At 41.9% G+C, this 22,111-nt stretch overlaps 2 protein-coding genes across 2 annotated transcripts; both read left to right on the plus strand.

Moving 5' to 3' along the window:
- Positions 1–5,514: 5,514 nt before the first annotated feature.
- Positions 5,515–6,764, plus strand: LOC123442085. The gene is made up of 5 exons (XM_045118190.1): positions 5,515–5,653; positions 5,778–5,873; positions 6,032–6,151; positions 6,300–6,562; positions 6,753–6,764. Exons 1-5 carry the CDS (start codon positions 5,515–5,517, stop codon positions 6,762–6,764), a joined length of 630 nt encoding a protein of 209 aa, XP_044974125.1.
- Positions 6,765–13,869: 7,105 nt separating this feature from the next.
- LOC123445308 (histone-lysine N-methyltransferase, H3 lysine-9 specific SUVH4) lies at positions 13,870–21,711 on the plus strand. Its single transcript, XM_045122269.1, has 16 exons — positions 13,870–14,021; positions 14,562–15,037; positions 15,131–15,196; positions 15,314–15,391; positions 15,482–15,536; positions 15,683–15,792; positions 16,936–17,115; positions 17,421–17,519; positions 17,985–18,083; positions 18,489–18,538; positions 18,695–18,783; positions 19,533–19,695; positions 19,767–19,872; positions 20,691–20,873; positions 20,999–21,229; positions 21,320–21,711. The coding sequence occupies exons 2-16, from the start codon at positions 14,582–14,584 to the stop codon at positions 21,431–21,433; spliced, it is 2,079 nt and encodes a 692-aa protein (XP_044978204.1). The 5' UTR covers positions 13,870–14,021; positions 14,562–14,581; the 3' UTR covers positions 21,434–21,711.
- Positions 21,712–22,111: the final 400 nt, after the last annotated feature.

A 22,111-nucleotide genomic window follows, 5' to 3' on the forward strand; every position in this document is an offset into this window, starting at 1 on the left:
GCGTCCACGAAACCACTTTTCCGCCGCCGCAAGCTTCTGTTTCCGCGACATCTCATCTGGAGACCCTTCCCGGTGCCCTGCCGGAGGGGACTTTGGAGTTGGAGGGCTTCTACATCAACATCATTGCCTCTCCAATGACTCGTGAGTAGTCCACTTCAGACCTACGGGTCCGTAGTTAGTAGCTAGATGGTTTCTTCTCTCTCTTGGATCTTCAATACAAAGTTCTCCATGATCTTCATGGAGATCTATCCGATGTAATCCTCTTTGGCGGTGTGTTTGTCGAGATCCGATGAATTGTGGATTTGTGATCAGATTATCTATGAATTATATTTGAGTCTTTGCTGATTTATTATATGCATGATTTGATATCCTTGTAAGTACCTCCGAGTCTTGGGTTTTGTTTGGCCAACTAGATCTATGATTCTTGCAATGGGAGAAGTGTTTGGTTTTGGGTTCATACCGTGCGGTGGCCTTTCCCAGTGACAGAAGGGGGCAGCAAGGCACGCATCGTGTTGTTGCCATCAAGGGTAACAAGATGGGTTTTCATCATAGATTTGAGATTGTCCATCTACATCATGTCATCTTGCTTAAGGCGTTACTCTGTTCTTATGAACTCAATACACTAGATGCATGCTGGATAGCGGTCGACGTGTGGAGTAATAGTAGTAGACGCAAAAAGTATCGGTCTACTTGTTTTGGACGTGATGCCTATATGTATGATCATTGCCATAGATAACGGCATGACTTTGCGCGGTTCTATCAATTGCTCGACAGTAATTTGTTCACCCACCGTCTACTTGCTTTCATGAGAGAAGACACTAGTGAACACTACGGCCCCCGGGTCTATTCACAACTATCATCTCAGCTTTTACTTTTACTTTGCTTTGTTACTTTTTGCTTTCAGTTCTCACTTTGCAAACAATCTATAAGGGATTGACAACCCCTTCATAGCATTGGGTGCAAGCTCTTTGTGTTTGTGCATGTACTTGTGACTTGACGCGATTCTCCTACTGGATTGATACCTTGGTTCTCAAACTGAGGAAAATACTTACCGCCGCTGTGCTACATCACCCTTTCCTCTTCAAGGGAACACCAACGCAAGGCTCCAAGGCCACGCGGGAATCCTTTGCATATTTGCCAAGGAAATCCCTATAGGCGTAGCCAGCAGCATAGGTCGCGTGGTTCCACAGCCAAGCTCGGTTCCTCAACCCAGATGGCAGTATCCCTGAGCTGGTGATCTGGCACATACCGACCACGGCGTACGTCAAGGTGGCATACGCCGACTAGCGCGCAGTCGGAGGCACCCACGCGCGGCGCCCTCTGCCCCGCCCTGCGGCCCCCGTTGCACGACGCTAGATCCTTCGGCCTCTTCTGCTAGCAACGCGCGGCAACGCACGCGCGTCGTGTAGCGTGAGGACAACCTGCAACAAGCCGTGCTCGCCCGGATGGTCGGGGATCGGGCAGGAACGGAGGATTGGATCTTACCTTCTCACGGTCGGCTCCCCTCTCTCCCTCCGCATCCTGCATCGGCAACTCTGTTCGATTGGTACCGTCGGTGAAGTTCGTTCTTGGAGGTAAGCAAAAATCCTAGATGATAGATTGAATCTATCTTATATAGACACGCTTTGAAAGCTAGCTAGATGATTAGTATACGGTTAGGATTAGGTTGTTTGGATAAGGTGTTTTTGCCTATTCTGTTTCCGTTGAAGGGAAAGAGGACTCGGATAAAAAAAATGTACTATTAAATAGAAATTTGTTGCCAAAGCTGTGTTATGGAGACTATTTCGGTGCTTGGAATGACATTTGTGATCGGAGGCATAGTTGGGTATAGACAGGTTATACAACAGACTGTATTTCTAGCTGTCTCCAACTGTATTTCAAACAAGTTTCCAGCGACTTGAAAGCCATAGTTTCCAAGGAAAGCTTACGAGCAGATATGGACAGTACTGAAAAGCATGGAGAAGAACCAAAACCTTCAAGCAACAGTAGTAGTACTGAACACTCTTATCCATCGGAAGGGTCTTCTCCTTCTTCCTCGTTCTTAATGGCGGGTCATCATACAATATATGCAGTCAAAGAGCAGCACTGGTTGGGAAAGATGTCCAAGACACGCTACATCATGATCCAGTCAGGTCAATGCGTCCAGACAATGAAATGGATAAAACTGCAGCTCATCATATAGGTCATGTTGACACACTCAAACATCCAAACTGCAGCCCATCATAATGGCCGTTCTCGCTAGCAACATAGTGGTAGTGACCGCAATCTGGGAGTTACAAGCAGACTATTTATTAGGTGCGTTGTTGCTAGAATTTTTTACCCGCGAGTATATACCCTAGTAAATTGCATACCTCACTAGTGTACGGAGATCTAAGGTCATTTGGTGTAACAAAACAATGGTCAATTATGTTTCACTGGCTCTGATCTCGGTTAAAGTTATCTGCAATTTTTATCCTTATTTTATTTATTCGTATAAGGTATCTGACAAATGTGTTTGTGGTATAGTTCCCAACTAACCTTTGCTGATATTTGTATTTAGGAGGGGATGGAGAGCTTTACAAATGGTAATGTTAGGTTATTGAAGCATGAACGCAGCATTGTTGCAGAGGATGATCTTGACCGTCGGTCGCAGGAAGCCACTCGAGAGGCTGTTTCCGAGGTCATATTCCTCTGCAAACACACTGCAGTCTCCAATTGCCTGCACTCATTGTCCATCCAATCGGTTGGTTCTGCATTCATCTGTGTGTATCTTGTTTAACCCACAGGTGCAATCAAAGCTCGATATGTTATGTGTAAAATCCTATTAAATACGTAAATATGATACCACCCACAAATTGTTAATATATTTGAAAGGTAGTGCACCTGTTAATGCATACAGACAGTTAATTATATTCTTTAATTTTCCCGATTTCATGTTATATTGTGAGCCTGCGTTTGTTTGGTTCCATGGTTTGTGAGCAATGTCCATGCTTTTCACCCACCATTCATATAGGCATATTGATTACTAATTAGTGGTTCCTTCTTACCACAATCATTGTTTTATAATTGATGGTTTGCTCATTTTTGTGAATGTACGTCTGAAGGTGTGCCACATCTGAGGGAGGATGAGACCCCCCCCTCAAGGAGGGAGGCCTGGATGGGCAACGGTGCCAAACCCTCTAATTGGCCCATGCTTACGGTTGATGCAAAAGGTTGCTGCATACCAAGGTCTTGTTCCAGAGTTCGAGGTACGTTGTTTCTTTGACGCCTTTTCTATTTCTGAATCAACTGATTTTAATACTCATTGCTTTTGAAGATTACACTCGAAGCTACTCACCATGGACCACTTACCAGTACACCCACGATGTTTGTTGAGATAGGTATACATTTATATCCATCCTTAGTTCCTTATGTTTTTTGTGCATTAGACCTTTGGATAAAATCTAGCCAACAATTTTTATCGTTTAGCGCAGCCAAAAGACCAATCGTTTGGTATTTCAGAATTACACATAAATTCAGGGACACATGCCTATTTAACATTTGATATGTAGGGTTGGTCTTCCCTCTACCGTTTCTTTCACAAAACAAACAAACATGAACTATAATGAGGATACCAGAGTATTTCCACTAAAGCATTTTGTCTATAAATCCCAACAATCTTTAATATTATTATTTACAAGTACTCATTCCTTTGGTTCTAGCAGTCAGTTATATTCAGGTAACTGTAGGTTTATAATTTTTTGGTCAACCCTTTTCAACAAACATTTAAAGCTGACACTACCATTTCTCATAAAGACCCCCATGGACATGACGGACTGAACCCAGTGAGAAAAACAAGTTAAGTAAACTTAATGTAGGCCTTCAATTATCAAGGCTGCATTTCTTTTACTTCTTTCAAGAGACTCATAGAGGCATGGCCTTTCAATAACAAAAAATAGAATATGTTTAACAGTTATTTACAAGCTCGTATCGGTCTAGTGGCATCCAAATTGGAGAACTCTTTATGTACATAGACACTCAGACTCACGCTTTTTAAGCAAAGTACAACGCACTCAGACTCATGCTATCATTCTGGAATCTCATATTGGACTATACAAGCCTATTCCAATGTACTCTCGCCATTGAAAATAAATAAAAGCACTCTTTCCTAAAAAAATATACGGGCTTAAAATTTGCGACGACCACAACCACACAAACAACAATGGGGCAAACTTTTTCCCTTACTTTAAGACCACAGAAACAAAAATTTCTATTACTTTGCTTCTAGGTTCTAGAAATCCAGCCACAACCTATAAAAAGGAATCACATTATTGATGTCGTGGTCGTTAATAAGCTCAACGCAAGGGCTTTTTTATTTCTAAATGGAGGACATCTATAAGTACTACAAGGCAGCATTGGTAACTACAATCTGACTTGTTGTCGCATTTGATTACAAACGACACATGCATCTGGACATCCTGAGCATTTTTAATAGAGATCCACACGATTCATACTGATAATATCACACTCACAACCTTCTATGTGTTTTTGTTCCTTGATATTTCCGTCTTCAGCCACAAGAGGAGTTAAAAGAGCCCGAACGGAATCAGCTGAGCGTTCTGTTCGTGTAGTCTACAACAACTTGACAAGGTTAAACACAGCCTGTTTCTATTTTTTTCCTCTGAATAATATCTATGGCATTGCATTGCATTTGTTAATCAATCTATCCTTCCGAAACAGCTTAATAAACTCTAGCTTGAGGGCTAACTTTTACTTTCTCCAATATTCCAGGGAAAGCAAAAGGAAGCTCATGGAACTAATGCAACAATGGTCCGAGTGGCAAGCTAGAAAGCAACACACCTTGATGGTACTATTCCTTACAACCCTGGCTTTTGCTATTATGCTAGTTTTGTAGAAATCAACGTTATAATCTTTATTCCCATGTCAGCAGCTCTCTGACTATGCTTTAAATGAAAGTTGTTTACATTGATAGGATATGAGCACCAGAGATTAAGAAGAAAATGGGCATGGCAGAATTAGTTTTCGTTGTTGTAATTTATACCTTCCTTGTTCCCTCCATAGAGTACCCTTGGCTGTAGTTCGTCTCCGTGTTTTGGGGGTGCTATGATTATTGCTTCGCTGCTAAAATATAAGCATTGCCTTGGCCAATAGAAGAAAATAGTGACTTGTGGAGGGTAAATTGGAGTAGGTTACTACAGACTCTAGAACAGGACTGCTATATTTGTGTAACAGAAAAAGTGTTGAGCACCAGATTCCCCTTTGTTGATAATTATTGTTTATTTTGGTTGTGAAAATGGCAGGAAACTGTGGAAGAAGTCTTGTACTGTGGTGAAGAGACTTATTATCCAGCATTACATGTTGGTTCACAGAGATCCTGTGCTGTGGTATGTATAAGTTCGCCATTGTTATCCTTCCTAAGCTCAGTCTAAAGATTAAACCTCCAACTATGCTGTTACAAAACTTTTGTTGGCCTGTTTCCGATTAAATCCAGCCACTAAAATGGACACATGCTACCATTCCCTAGGGTACATACTGATGGCAGAACCAAATCATATATTTGTGAAACCTTTACCAAATTTAGCTTTTGACAATGATCGAGCAGCATTCCCCTTCTTTTACATTACACCATCCGAACATGAGAAAATCATCAGGAAATACTATCCTGAAGAAAGGGGTCCTATCACGAATATCGACCCTATTGGGAATTCCCCTGTTAGATATAGAGTTCATGGATTATTTGTTGTCTTGATTAGTGATAAATTGAAGTGCTCATGTTTCTATTCCCAAACGTATTACAGAAGCTTTGGAATCATGGCATGTTGAGACGCTAAAAGTTGCAAAAGGTGCATCTATTCAGAATTCATCAAATTTGGGCCTCTCCAGTGAGGAAGCACGTATCTGAGCTTTACTGTTAAACAATATATATACTCACTTCTATGTGTTCAAATTCCTTCATAATAATTTGGTACATACTGGGTCCTTCTAAAGGTTTTCCTTTTCTTTTGTTTCACAATTCTCAACTGTAATGGTTTGGTTTCACCCTTATCTACAGGATTGTTAAAGCGAGCCCTGGAGTTCAACTGGCATGCACTATTGGAGGATATTGGTCTGTGGATTTCAGCAGAAGTCCCACACACCGATCATGATAACAAACCTGCGAATGAACCAGAAGGTTGCTTCTCTACCATTGCCTATGTTAATTATGTTTCATGAAGCTCCGTTTATCTGTGGTGCCAAAGTCCGACCCATTGTGTTGGAATTATAGTTACAGAATATCTTTCGAATTTCTTGGAGATTGAGTCTCAAATAATTTGTTGCAGAAGAAGAAATAATAGCTGGTCCACCTTTGCGTCCACAATGCAACACTGAGCTACATGCCGATTATGGTGGTGCTGCTGTGAAATGGGGCTTAATGCACCACAAAGAATCTGTTGCTGATTGTTGTCAAGCATGTCTAGACCAGGCTAGGAATGCCAAGCCAGGTAAATTGAAGTGCAATATATGGGTATATTGCCCATCAGAGTTTGGTTGCTATTCACCAGATAAATATGAGCATAAACATCATGAGTGTTGGTTGAAACAGGTACGCCTGCCTTTTTGCGAGTCCGTGTCTACCTTTTTGCGAGTCTGTCTAACCATTGAATCCATTGCCCTATATGTTTGCATTTTTAACCATATCTTGTTCGGAGTGGTTTTAGAATTATCTGATTCTTCCTGCTTCATGGACCTGCATCTGATATTTTAATGAATGTTGTATATGTGAAATTGTACAGTTTGCTGTTTAGTCAGGAGTACTTCATAGAATTAGGGGAGAAAATGGGGTTTATGTATGGTGGTCAGTCATTTTAATAGCGGAAACAAAACATAGGTCATGTGTGTACATGTGTCCTTACTGTGCCGGAATGGGGAGAGAAACCAATGTTTATGAATGATTGTTAGTGATTTGAATAACAAAAACAAAACATGGATCATGCTTATACACGGGTTACTATTCTACATGTTATGCAACAATACTGCCCTAATAGTTTAAACAACAACATTATGAATTCATCAAATCTTGAAGGGTATTTATGAATTCTATCCATATACCGACCTTGGTCTTATTTTGTTCTCATCTGATCTTGCATTAGCTGGTAGAATAAATTGCCATTTGTGAGTGACCTTGCATTCGGCATGACTGTCAAAGTTCTACCTTAAATTTTACTTCGTCGTTGATTCTTTAGAGTATACCATGACTGTCAAAGTTTTACCTTAAATTTTACTTCGTCGTTGATTCTTTAGAGTATACCAAAAACATGTGAGTCTGATTCAGATATCAACGATACTATTTTTTTGTCCAACATGTCCATATATACTTGAACCTGAGTATACCAAATTGACTTCGTTGGATGTACATTGCCTTTTATGAAGCCTTTACACTGTCTAAAGTATAAATTGACTTTAGAGTCTGATGCAGATATCAACGACGCTATTGTTTTGTCCAACCCGAGTATACTGGAACCTGAGTATTGTTCTGTCTATACTGGAACCTGAGTATACCAAATTGACTTCGTTGGATATACCTACAGGCGGTGCCCAGCCATTATATTGAACCTCATATCTAGATGTACATTGTAGGGGTGTATTTCGAGCTCTAGTCGGTATTTCGTTGTCATCCTTCAGGCGATATATAATGGAGCTCGGTATATCTAGCAGGGTTTAGCTGTATTTAGGTTTGAGGAACACTTTGTTTTAAGGCAGTTTTTTGTTTTTTACTATCTTAATCAGGGTAAGGCGATCTGAAGCTAGATCTTTGCTTTTTGCTTATCTGCTGCATGCTAGCTCTTTGCAGTTCACATATTTTGATCAAATGATTACATTTGTTTCCTATTGTTGCTACGGAATTGTGATGTTACATTGGTGTGCAGCAATAGAAGATTACCTAAAGGATGCCCTTGCGAAAGAGCACACCAGCACGGAGATGCCCTTGCGAAAGATTGACTTCGCTGCCGGGAGGTGAGCTTGATACTTCCGGACGCAAACATCAGATTGCGGAAGATCGAGTTCGCTGCCGGGAAGATCCGAAGATGAGCTTCATACTGAACGCATCCTGAGCGTGGGCTATGGCCAATTGGTAGAGGAAGCGGAGAGGAAGGGCGCGATGAGCGGTCGCGTGAGGATGGCGGCGGTGCTTGGTCGTGCAGGAGGTGGAGATCGTGCAGTTTTTCTTTATGTGGAGGAGGAGGTCGAACGAAGTTTTTTTTTTCTTACTGTTTTTCTTTACGTGGGCGTGGGAAGAGGAGGTTGAACGAAGGAAAGGTGGGATCGTATGATGTTTTTTTTTCTTTCTTGCGAGGTGGGATCGAGAGGTGGAATCGACCGCTGGGAGGTCGAACCATCGCGGGTACGATGCTTTTTTTCTTTCTTGCGAGGTGGGATCGAGAGGTGGGATCGATCGCTCGGAGGTCGAACCATCGCGGAGGTTGAACCATCACGGCGGCACATCCTGCTTTAATAATAGAGATACGAAGATGGTAACATAGATGTTGTTTGGTTCGCGTCCTGGACAGGGTGCCTGGCTGGCAAAATTGAGTGCCTCACATGAACCTGAGGTGTTGCAATTTTCTGTAGGCAAGATTCCTAGGTTTTTTGTTCGGTTTGTGGCCTGGCGTGTTGGGTATTAAATATGTTTCGTCACTCCACTGTATTCTTTGTCATACCTTTTTTATTTGAAGAAACAAGTTTAGCACGTGAGGCCGGCCACAACTCAAGCCTTCGATTTCGGTCGCGCTAACCACATTCTCACCTTTGGGCCATACTAATGATGTTATGATGTTCTTTAGGCCAGGCAGGATTGAAATCGTAAGGACACAAACCAAACAGATCACAGAAAAATCCGAAAGGAGTGTTGTTTGCTTCTGTACACGAATTCATAGACTAGTGTCATGTGCATGACACTAATCTAAATTACTCCACTCTATGACTAGTCTAAGGCTGGTCATAGTGGGGGTACCATAGCTAGCAACATAGGGGGTGTTTCTTTCCAGTGACTTTTTGGTGTAGGGACTAAAAAAAGTTCCTTTTAGTCCCATGTGAAAGAAACATGAGGGACTTTTAAGGACTAAAAGGTGGTATTTGGGACTAAAGTAAGAAGTTCCTATGAGAGGGACTTTTGGGGACTTTTTTGACACTTTTTCCAACAATGCCCCTACTTTTAGCATGTCATTTAATAACTTCTAATATATTACTAGGTGTAACATGGTCTTTTTGTATGTCATTTAATGACCTTTAGTCCATGTTTAGTCCTTGGAAAGAAACGGATAGGGACTAAGGGGGTGTTTCTTTCCAGGGACTTTTTGGTGTAGGGACTAAAAAAAGTCCCTAAAAGTCCCATGAGAAAGAAACAGGAGGGACTTTTAGGGACTAAAAGTGGTCATTTGGGACTAGTTGAAGAAGTCCCTCCAGGAGGGACTTTTAGGGACTTTTTCCCACCGTACCCCGCGCCGCATCCGCTCGCTCCTCCCATCCGCTCGCTCCTCCCCTTCTCTTCCCCGCCGCCGCCGCCGCTTCTCCCCTTCCCAGCCGCCGCCGCCGCCGCCCGTTCTCTTCCCCGCCGCCGCCGCCGCTTCTCCCCTTCCCAGCCGCCGCCGCCGCCGCCCGTTCTCTTCCCCGCCGCCGCCGCCGCTTCTCCCCTTCCCAGCCGCCGCCGCCGCCGCCCGTTCTCTTCCCCGCCGCCGCCGCCGCTTCTCCCCTTCCCAGCCGCCGCCGCCCGTGCCCTTCCCAGCCGCCGCCGCCGCCTGTGCAGCCGCCGCCGCCATGGCCACCGATGAAGAAGACGAGGCGCAGTGGTCTCCCAGTTCCCGTCGCAGTTCCCGTCAGGGGTAATATGGTCTTTTTGCAAGTCATTTAATGACTCCTAGTCCATGTTTAGTCCCTGGAAAGAAACGGGTAGGGACTAGAGACTTTTTAGTTGGGACTAAAAAAAGTCCTAGGACTTTTTGAAGAAACAGGGCCTAAAGACTTTTTAGTTGGGACTAAAAAAAGTCCTATGACTTTTTGAAGAAACAGGGTCATAGTCTTGGGAATAGCAAACATGATGATGTGCCAAGTAATTAAAGAAGAGAGAGAGGGTTATAGTAACACAGGTAGATACCATATCATGTTAAATGCTATGCTACTATGTGTCATGCATGTCAATAAATGAGAACACCTATGATACTAGTTTATGATACTATGCACTATGAATGTAGTATCATACAATATTAACATATGAATGATACTACTATATGTGACTTCCCACTATGAGCAACCTAATACTACAACCGTAGTACATATTCATTGTTTGTAGATAACTAATGTCTCATAATTGCAGTTAATGCTTTCACGCTAACTCATGAAAGTACAATTGTATTGCAAGACTAAGGCTACTCCTAATGCTTCACCTTGTACAGGTGCTAAGTCTGCCACATATGTAAATTTCTTGATGTGACAAGCTAATTAATAAAAAAAAGATGAGTATGGTGACCAAGGAAAAAACAATGCTAAACGCGTGAATCTAGGTAAAACAATTAAATGAAAGAAATGCACCAATGCATGCACAACTTTAGTTGTAAAAGCATTAAATAAGAATGCTTAGCTACAATATGGTAAGACTGGTTGTAATGGGTAGTATCATATACTAGTATCATGCATATGATACTAGTCTATGATACCACATCCGTAATGCATAGTAGTATCATATATTAATATTATAGAGTAGTTCATTTATTACCATGCAAGACATATAGTAGCACATCGTTTAGTATGATACATTATCATGATATGATATTCAACCCTCTCTTTCTTTATTTAATTCTATGCCACCTCATTGAGATTGCCTAGTCATGCATGATACTACCCATGATACTTTCATAACGGACAACCTAAGCAACTATTTATTGAGGTATTTAGTTTCTAAATTATTTAATGTGCCTAGCACCTCATCTTAACACCAATGCATTGAAAGTGGCCTAATCACAAAATACAAGTATAATACATGTTTGTTGTTTATAGTGCAATGTTGTCTCATAACTATAGTTAATGCTCACGCGCCAACTTGTGAGAGTAGAATAATACATGTATGCTGACGCCATGACACATCGACTAATCTACTTTTAAGGCTACTTCCCATGCTTCACTTTTGTACATGTGCTAAGGCTGCTACATAGACAAAAAATCTGATGTGGTTTGCTAATTAACAGGAGAGAGATGGGTATGGTGACTTTAGAAAGAAACAATGCTAAGCGCGTGAACCTAGATAAAACAATTAAATGAAAGAAGTGTACAAATGCATGCATAATTTTAATTATAAAAAATTAAATAAGGAGGCTTAGCTATAATAAACTAAGCAACTATGCATTATGGATTTTAGTTGCTAAACTATTTAATGTGTTTAGCATCTCATCTTAGCACTAATGCATTGGAAGTGGCCTAACTATCCGACTGTTATATTTTTGAATTGAGCCCCACTATTGATACTACCCTCCACATGTAAATTATAGAAGCGCGTGCCCAAAGCTATTTTTAAATATATATTTCCACAACACCACTAATTATATACAATATTAAACTTTTTACACCATACCACTTACACAAGTGAGTCATGGACATGGATAGAGAGCCAGAGGACCGTTCAAACTTCGACTACCCTGTTTTCTGAAATGAAATAAAATTAATGCAAAAACTAGTCCATGCCACAACTATTATCATTCACAGGAAATGCTTTCCGTCGTCTTCCTTGGCTATGTATAATGTTTAACTAGATTCCAGCCATGTCAGCTGTAAAAGCAACTCCAACGTGCGGACTCAAACGGAAAGCGTTTTTGTTCGCTTTTTGTCCGTTTAGATCGATCGCCCGTCTGTTCATGTCTGTTTTTTTAATAGATCAGCTGATGCATCCAACGAAAAGGAAATGAACGAAAACACTGTGATAGTAAAATAATAAAAGAGAGGTGGGCCAACAAATTTAATAAGTACTGAAAGATGAGTGGGTGGGTGAGTGACAATTGGGTCAGGCCAGACACAAGCGAACGACGCAAGCACAAAAAATGTCCGCTTTGTGTCCGCGTGTAACCCAAGTGTGACCCAATTTGAAGCATAAATGGATCCTTACGGACACAAAGCAAACACAAAAATGGAAATGAGTCTCTGCATTGGGCCATCATTTTTATCCGTATGAACCCAAATGAACATGAACAAACCTAATGGATCCTTTCGTTGGGTTGCTTTAATTGTTATTTTGTAGCACACAATGGGCTTATAATTGCAGTTAATGCTTTCACATCAGCTCGTTGCAGTAAAATCATAGTACATGTATCATGTAAGTCTGTTTAGAGCATCTCTAACACAACCCTTAAACCGCAGAATTGGAAATGCAGAAAACATATTTTAAGGGTCGTTTTAGGTGTGGCCGAACAGGCCCTTTAAATTTAAACTTTAAAAACGTATATTCGCTTATATTTTTTCCACATCTTGTTCTTTCTCTTGTCGTGTTCATGGTCAGCTAGCTCGTTCCTACAAAACCGATGGGCAACACACGAAGTGGCCAAATACGGAGCCGACGGTGTTAGGACAGCTTGCACGAAGTGCTTGTCGCTATAGCTAAGCTAGGTAGCTCCGCCGCTGTAGCTGCTCGAATCAATTCAGGAGCTAGCTAGCTCCGTCGCCGTAGCTAGCTTCTACGTAGCTGTTTGAGTTTCCGGCGAGACTCCAACGAGTTTCGTGGCGGAAGGTCACGGGAGCCCATGTGCACGCGACAAAATTTTCTTGTTGCGTATCGTTGATCGGTTTTTAGTTCGCTCTCAGACATGCCTCCAAATTTGTAAATAAAGACATCGTGGGGATAGATTTTCAGGGGCGTATAAAATATTTACGGGTTTGACCATTTTTACGGATTTTACTCAGAATGTTTTTGTACACCATGAAATTGAAAACATCATAATTTTATAGATTTAACCATTTTTAAGAAGTCTACTAGAGATACTCTTATTTACGCACAAAGGAAAGATGGGCATGCTAGACGGAGAGGAGAGCGGGATGACCACCCAAATTTCAAAATTTCAAAGCACCCACGCAAGCAGCTGCACTTTCCACAGGAGTCCATAGGGGCGAGGCAAAACAGGAATGGAAACCAGCGTGGCCTATGGGCCTGCCTAGGCTGGCAGGAGGCACGAAGAAGGAAAGAAACGGGTCTCACGGGGTCGCCCCTATGGGCTAAATTTCGCACGCTAAATTTTGTGTTTTTTTAAAAGTAAATCGAGATTTGATTCATGTCTGTAAATTTTTTGGAATTTTTTTTTCTATCATCAAGTTTTATGTCGATAGGGTATAACAACTTATCATCAAGATCTTTGATGATAAGGTTGTACATCTATAGCAAATATTTTTAAGTCTGCACGCACGCATCCTATCGATAGACACCTTGACGATAGAGATGCATTTGTTATCGTCAGCGCGTGTAGTGATAAATAGCCCATTTTTCTACCACCAGTGACTTTAAAGGTAGGTTGTTATACCCTATCATCACGAGACTTGACGGTAGAAAAATGTTACATCTTATTTTTTTTTACATACACGGATCAGATCTTGATTTAAAAGTTCAAAACACGAAATTTACCCCTCCACACTGGCGCACCGATTTGACTGCCTGCCATATTTTCCGAAATAAAACAAAACCTGCCGGCCCCCACCCCCATCTGACGGCCGCGCGTCGAGGGTGGCGAATCGTCGGCCGTCCGATGCACGCCGCGGTGCGCCCGCCCAAATTTCAAACGCGCCCCGCCCGTGCGGCCCACACGGTTTGATGGGTGGCACCGGCGGGTAATTTGGCCGTACCATTGGGGGCACCGCGGTAATCTCGCCTCGGAAAAGGCGAAGCGGCAGCTGGCCCTTGCTATTTTGCTTGCTCTCTGTCCCCTGTTCCCTCCTCTCCTCCCCCACCATCGCCTTCCGCTTCCTCCCCCTCTTCCGTTTCCGCCGGCCCATCCCCTCCTCCGCCGCCGCCTCGCTCCTCCGCGCCGGCACCGGTGAGTCCGTCTCGGCCTGCTCCGTCTGTACGCCTCGCGCTCGTGCTGCCCCGCCTGTCGGTGTGGTTTGGTCTCTTCGTTATGCAGGGCGGGGGTTTTTGGCGTCGATTTTGGGGGGTTTTGCTTGTGGTTTTCCGGGCGATTTCCTGCCGATTGTTCGTCTCCGGACGTCGTCGCTTCGTCCGTGGCTGTTATCGGGGTGGTAGGTTGGAGGCTGATGGCGCCGTTAATTTTTGGGGGATTTTGGCCACCATTTTTGGGGGTTTTGTGTGTGCTTTTCCAGTCGATTTCCTGCCGATTATCCATCTCCGGCTGTTATTTCTTCTTCCTTGTCTGCGATTAGGGTGGGAACTGGAAGTCTGGTGCTTCCGGCCAACAGGGCGAGGGTTTTGGTGGGGGTTTTGGGTGCGATTTCCTGCTCCCTTCGCTGCAGATTGCGCTGTATGTTTTGTTTTGGTCAGCGGTGTCACGTGGAAGAAATTGACGAAGGAAGGGAGACGAGAGCAGAGTATCTGACCATACTCTGTTTTTTTGCTGCAGTGTCTGTGGAGCTCCCGCTGATGGATGCGATGGATTCGGTTGTCGTCATGGAGGTGGCGCCGGTGCCGGACCCGCTCTTCGTCGGTGCCACTCCTCTGATCCTGGCGCCACCGGAGTCGGAGCTCGTGCTGCGCCGCAGCGCCCGCTGCCTCAGCAGGCCACGCGTCCCAGTCTACGCGGAGCCTGTGGAGCCCAAGCAGTCCACCGGCCGCCGGAGCCGCCCCAAGAAGAAGAGGGATGCGGAGAACCAGGACCCGTCTCCGCAGGTCGCGGCCAAGGTGCCCAGGAAGGCCGCCAAGGTCGAGCCAAAGGAGAGGAAGCCGATGCCGGTGGTTGCGCCGGAACCGGTTCCTTCGGCTGATCTCACCGGAGCTGCTGCTGTGGAGGACGATGCCCTAGGCACGGGGAAGAGTGCCAAGCTGCGGGTCAAGGAAACCTTGCGTGCCTTCAACAGCCACTACCTCCACCTTGTCCAGGTAGCCTCGTTTGTCTCAACTCTGTATGTTCAGGTTCTTTTTAGTTTACTGTATGTTTTGTCTGACTCTGACTCTCTGCTTATCTTGGTGCAGGAAGAGCAGAAAAGAGCACAGGCTGTGATACAGGAGATTCAAGCCAAAGGAGCTGCCAAAAATAAGGTGTGGATTATCGTGCAGTTCAAATTATATTTCTACATGTCTCTTAGTGCTATAACTCCTGTTCATTGTGTTGAATGGTTAGATCTGTAAGTTCTTTTGTTGTCTTTGTAAATGTAGGATGGCAAGAAAGGCGGCGAAGGTGAGACCAAAGAAAAGCGCCCGTCAAAGCGGCCTGATTTGAAAGCAATTACAAAGGTGTTCTGTCCTCTGCTTTTAGTTTCAATAGTGCAAACCTACTTGAGTTCCTTATTTAGGCTGAACTTATCATAACTCGTGAAATCTTAGATGCAAGAAAACAACTCTGTGCTTTATACGGAGAAGGTGTTGGGGCCAATACCAGGTCAGTCTGTCCTTCTAGTTCTATCCCAGGAAGAAAATTTGTGATTTACGTTATTAGGAACATGATTTCAGTTTCGATGTCCACCATATTTGATACTTACATTATCACCCTCTGGATGTATGATGCCCTGATATCCTCCTTCTCAGGGATCGACGTCGGGGATCAGTTTTATTCTCGTGCAGAGATGGTTGTCTTGGGCATTCACAGCCATTGGCTGAATGGAATTGACTATATGGGAATGAAATACCAAGAAAGGGTAACATCAATAAACATTTCCATAGCAACTGTCACACTGATCATGTTTTTACTCTTTTATCCATTTAATTGTGGACTGAACCTTGGTTAGTCCCAAAGAACTCATGTATGTACGTAGTTTTTCTGTCCTACCACATTCTCTCTCCGTCCCAAATTACTTGTTGCAGAATTGCCCACAAGTAATTTGGGACGCAGGGAGTATGATTATTGCTGATGTCAAGGAATGAAAAGGATCAGAGAGAAAATAGCTTTCTCTTGACGTGGAGTCTGACTCTTTAGTTAAATGCTGAAACTGCAAATTCAAACTTAGCGCCTTTGTATGCCGCTGTTTCTTTGTATTTACTCTTCATGTATGCAAAACATAAGTGACAAACCGTTGTACAAGTTGTATTTACTCTTCATGATCTGATGAATACAACAGTCACCAGCTGACTACTTTTCATATGCCATCTTAAGTGCTCAGCGATGGCAAAACGATTCGCTTTGGCCCTAAGCGTTAGATTAAGTTAAAAAAACATCCAGAATTTGGCTGTTTTTATACTTTGCTTGGCTGCTTGCGCAATAATTTCTATATGCCATTTTTCTTATTGTTAGTGTCTGTTTGGGAACTAGTTCCTTCAGATTCTGACCAAATCTGGGCCACAAGATCTTTATTAGGCAATGCCTATTTGAACTGAACTGCATTTTAGTTTTGCTTGCTGTGTGAACCTCATGTGTATTTGCTATGGTGTGAACTGAACTGCATTTTAGTTTTGCTTGCTGTGTGAGCCTCATGTGTGTTTGAAATGGTGGTAACTGCATTTTACATGCTATTTCAATTACTTATGTGCTATGTTTCCTATTTTCCTGTGCATATTATTAAAAAATTTAAATTCTGGCCAACTCTAAAAAACACTTAAGTGTGCTTATGCTTTCTGCCTTTTCGAACATTGCATAGCCGTAAGCTACATAACATTTCCAATTTAGATCTCCCAACTGTTGAATTGATTTGCTTGGTGCGATTGTAATCCCTTCCTAAATTCTACTTTAGCTGCCTCCTGTTCATTTCCAATTTGACAAGCAACCATAATTTGATTCAAAAAAGATCATCATATAAATGTTTTGTTGGTATTTTAGTTAGCTAACACTTTTGACATTTATGCAGAAGGAGTACGAGAACTTTACTTTCCCCATGGCAACTTGTATCGTCATGTCAGGGATATATGAAGATGATCTGGACAAGGCTAATGAAATTATTTATACCGGTCAAGGAGGAAATGATTTACTCGGTAACCATCGCCAAATTGGTTCTCAACAACTGAGCCGTGGAAATTTGGCATTGAAGGTTAGTTTTAATGGTTCTTATTTGTTATATGTCATTAAAGTAGATCTTTTGTTGTTTGTACTTTGTAATGGTCATAGCTATTGCAGATTAGTTTCTCAATTTGTTTATCAGTGATAACTTTGTCCATCTTCGAACTTGAATCTTCTAATATGTTAGAGTTTTGGTTGCTGTACAATCTTGGAAGCTATTTATCTTTATCTCACTTGAATCATGCCTAGCAATTTACAATTTTCTGATTTTCTCATGCATCCGTACCAATAGCAATTTTTTTATATATTGTATGTTCATTTCTTGTCACGTCACAGAATAGCAAGGATAATGGCAATCTGATACGAGTTATTAGAGGTCATGTGGATAAGACTACCTACACTGGCAAAATCTACACATATGATGGCTTGTACAAGGTCTTATCCTTCACTTATCCTGCTTAATACTCCCCTGTTCCTACACCGATCACATTTAGACAATGTCACATCAACAATAAGTATCTTTGACTGTTACTTTTTTTATGTATATGTTAGTGGAAAATTATGAACTGTTTCCATCGATACTATTTTTGGCCTTTATCAATTGAGCCATTTATATATCTTAAATTATAAAAGTTTGACTGCGTACTTTCTAGAAATTCTGGTATTTATGGACGGAGGTAGTTTCATTTAAATGAATTAATTTTGCTTGATTACTTCCTTTACCACACTAGTTGTTACTTTTATTGATGAATGCTGGCTAACTATCTCCGCCCTTTGGCATTCAACTACAAGCAGGATAAGAAATGGGAAAATTAGTCAAACCCTTAACTGGAAATATAGTTCTGTACTTTTGTTATCTTCCTTTGACTAATTTTATTCTCCTTTGTTTTCAATCTGTAGGTTGTAGATGACTGGGTACAGAAGGGAGTACAAGGACATGTTGTATACAAGTATAAATTGAAGAGGCTTGAGGGTCAGCCGTCGTTGACAACCACTGAGGTACATATGCTTGAAACATGAACTAAATTCCTACTGTAGGTTGTGGTGGCGCTAAAGAGTTTCTTCTGCAACCGTGTACTATCTGAATGCAGATACAAATTACATGATGAATTAAGGTCATAAAATTTGCTCAAGTTTATGCCTACAGTAAGTTAGTTACAAGGCTGATGCTGGTCTAAGAAAATGCAATTAATGGTTGTTTTGGTGCTGTAGATGGGGCCGAATAGAAAAAAAAAACAGCCACGAGGCTGATTTTTCTCAGTATGCTCACTGCAGGTTGAAGTGATTTAAAGATTTTTGGTCTCTGTTTTTTGTTTTTTATATCTTGATGCTGGATATTTAACACATTTGTCTGTATTTTGTACTTTGCCTTACTTTTTCCACATAAATTGTTTGTTTCTGCAGGTGCGATTCACTCGTGCGGAAGCTCCCAGAAAGATTTCTGAATTACCTGGGTATGTGATAGCTTTCCCATTCTTCCTTTCTTGATTTCATATGTTTATGATGGAGTTTTGGTTTTTCAATCGAGGAATCTCTAACTGCTGAACTATTAATGTTTGTTCTCCACCCTGCTACTTATCCTAATAGGAACCATGTGCTGCCTTTTATAGGTTGGTTTGTGATGACATCTCTGGAGGACAGGAGAACATTCCAATTCCTGCTACTAATGTGGTCGACGACCCACCTGTTCCTCCATCTGGTATTACTAATTCATGATTTAGGTTTCTTTTTGTTGTGCTTAAGTTTCAACAGAAATCATATAGCACCCAGCAAGTAAAACAACAGCAAACAATGACTTTGAGTCCCAAACTAGTTTCTTGGTGATACTGACTACTCCCATGTCATGTTTGGTCTACCCCAACCTCTCATTATCAACATGCTTTATCCTTCTGCTATGCATTCATGCTTTTGGAGGCCTGCGTTGTATATGCCCAAACCATATCAGACGATGTTGGACAAGCTTCACTTCAATTGGTGTTACCCCAACTCCATCACATATATCATCATTCTGGACCCGATCCTTCGTTATATGGCCACATATCCACCTTAGCATGTGCATCTCTAGTATACCAGAAGCTTGGCGCCACTTCATCCACCTGTCTGTGATTCGTTAACTCACATCTTCATCGATATCACCATTCTTTTGCAGCATTGATATCAACAAAATGTCTGTTGGTGCAGCACTCACCGGTTAAGATTTTTTTAAATTATGGCCCATTAAATTGAGGACCAGATTTTTTTTCATGCATCTCCGCAACAACTGTAAATAATAGTCATCAGTTTTTACGATATACAGATTTTTTGAAGTTTTCTTCTATCAGCTTAACTACCATGTTCTTTCTATTTTGTTAGTCTCCATGTCCTCTTTTAGTCTTCAAAATTTGCAGTACTCTTTGGTGGCTAAGTTTTTATGTGCTTTTGGATCCCTTACGTTTGGCAATGCTGTAGGTTTTGTGTACTCCAAATCACTAAAAATCTCGAAGGGCATAAAGATTCCATCTGATTGTGCTGGCTGTGACTGTGAAGGGGATTGCGCTAATAACAAAAACTGTTCATGTGCTCAACTTAACGGCTCCGATTTGCCTTATGTATCATTCAAGAATATTGGCAGGTAAAGTTTAGTGTTATTCCTTACTTAAGCAAGACCATCTTTTCCTTTGTGAGCTAATGATCTTTCTTTAGGTTGGTGGAGCCCAAAGCAGTTGTATTTGAGTGTGGTGCTAACTGCAGCTGCAACCGAAACTGTGTTAATAGAACATCTCAACAAGGGCTGCAACATCGGCTAGAGGTTTGTATTTTCCACTGCCTCTAATCTTTTAAGGCTCCTGTGATTCAAAGGAATTTTATAGGATTGGGCCCTTAGGAATTTTTTCTGCGCTAGTCGTTTGATTCGTAGAATTGGAATTCTTAGGAATTTTTTCATAGGATCCATTTGTACTACATTTTGGAGGAAATTTTTCATCCACTCAAACCTCTTTGTACAACATTCTTTCAAATCTTGTAGGGTACTACGGGACATGCCATCCTATTCGTACATTTTTCCTATTCCCACATTTTTAGAACCCTGCGAATCAAAGAGGCCCTTAATGTTTCCAGTTTTCACCTTTCTACCTTGCCAGGAACTTTCACACATGCAACTCTGTTCAAATCTGATAATGCTGCAATATTATACTCCCTCCGTCCCAAAATAACTGTCTCAACTTTGTATCAGCTCTAGTACAAAATTGTACTAAGCTTGAGACACTTACTTTGGGACGGAGGAGTATAACATAAGTGTAGTTGAGAATGATGGCTTTGGTATATTCTGTGTAGTTGTATTTGTGGTAGTAAAATTCTGTAGATTCATCACATGTTATTAGTACGGAGGCTCAACTTTAGTAGTTTATTTTAACCAAACATCACTCATTCTCTATCCATTCTTAAGTTTTTGGCCCTCTAGGTTTATGTACGCAACTGCCATTGTTTATCCTGCCTATTCCTTATTTTCTCCAGTCTTCATTCAAGGAAGACACTACACATTTTAGTGATTCCAAATTTTGATATCTCTTGTTATGTTTCCTATTTCTTATATGCTGCAGTTGCTCAATAAACTGAACTCAAATGTAGGTGTTTAAGACAGCTTCCAAAGGATGGGGTGTTAGGACCTGGGACACGATCCTCCCGGGGGCTCCAATCTGTGAATACGTTGGCGTGTTGAGGAGGACCGAAGAAGTGGATGGTGTGCTACAGAATAACTACATATTTGACATTGATTGTCTTCAAACTATGAAGGGTTTAGATGGACGGGAGGTACCCAATTGTTTCACTTCAAACTTTCATTTTGCTTACATCACTTCATGGCCTCATTGCTCGGTTTGTTAATTTGTCTCTGCAAAATGGAGGGTTGTAAATGATTTGTTCCCATTCTTGTACAGAAAAGGGCAGGGTCTGACATGAACATGCCATCACTTCACGCTGAGAATGATTCTGAGGCACCACCGGCACCGGAGTACTGCATCGATGCTGGCTCTGTCGGAAGTTTTGCAAGGTTCATAAACCACAGCTGTAACCCTAACCTGTTTGTCCAGTGCGTCCTAACCAATCACCACGACGTCAAGCTAGCAAAGGTGATGCTTTTTGCCGCTGACACCATACTCCCACTTCAGGTGAGTTGATTTCTGTTGCATCTCTGTAATTTCTGCAGTTACAGCCCTATAGCTTCTCCTGAGTTCCAACTTGTTATATGTGCTTCGCAGGAACTCTGCTACGACTATGGCTATGTCCTGAACAGTGTTGTTTCTGCGGATGGTGAAATCGTGAAGCTGCCATGCTACTGTGGTGCCCCTGACTGCCGCAAGCGACTCTACTAGCGGAGCTCTTCTGTTCTGGATTTTGGAGGAAGCAGAAGTATATGTAGTATTGGGGACATGAATGTGGCCATACCTGCTGTGTATATGACAAGCAGGATATCCTATGATTATTAGCAAAAGAAGCACATTCTCATTTTGTCAGGGTAGATGACATGCTGGAGATGCTAATTATATTTAGCAAAGGAAGTTTGTCTAAGTGGTGACATGCTGGTCATGATGGCATGATATTTTGTGAACAACTGATCCATATAAGCGATGGAAGGTTTAACCGATCTTTAGACATTCACATGTTCCTTGCATCATGCTTCTGAATCCCCTCTTCATATTTCAGCATATTTGTTTTCCTGATGCCTGGTTATTTACACATAATTTGGTGAGTGCCGTGTTCTGCTGTCAAAATTACTCTATCCGTTCCAAAATAACTGTCTTAAGCTTAGTATAAATTTGTACTAGAGCTAGTAGAAAGTTGAGACACTTATTTTGGACGGAGGAAGTATGAAAGAAGGCGAGATCTAATTTATTACTCTATTTGAACTGCAGAAATGTCCTATATTTAGTGTACATAGGTAGGGCCATAATTTTCTCTACTGTCTGTGTGTCTGTCTTATTGCTCGAGAAATGCCAGTCATAATTTCTCTGTGTGGTCGTGGATGCTAATTGATGCTGGTGCCATGATCT

This window comes from Hordeum vulgare, chromosome 3H (assembly GCF_904849725.1).
Source record: "Hordeum vulgare subsp. vulgare chromosome 3H, MorexV3_pseudomolecules_assembly, whole genome shotgun sequence".
NCBI classification, from domain to species: Eukaryota; Viridiplantae; Streptophyta; class Magnoliopsida; order Poales; family Poaceae; genus Hordeum; species Hordeum vulgare.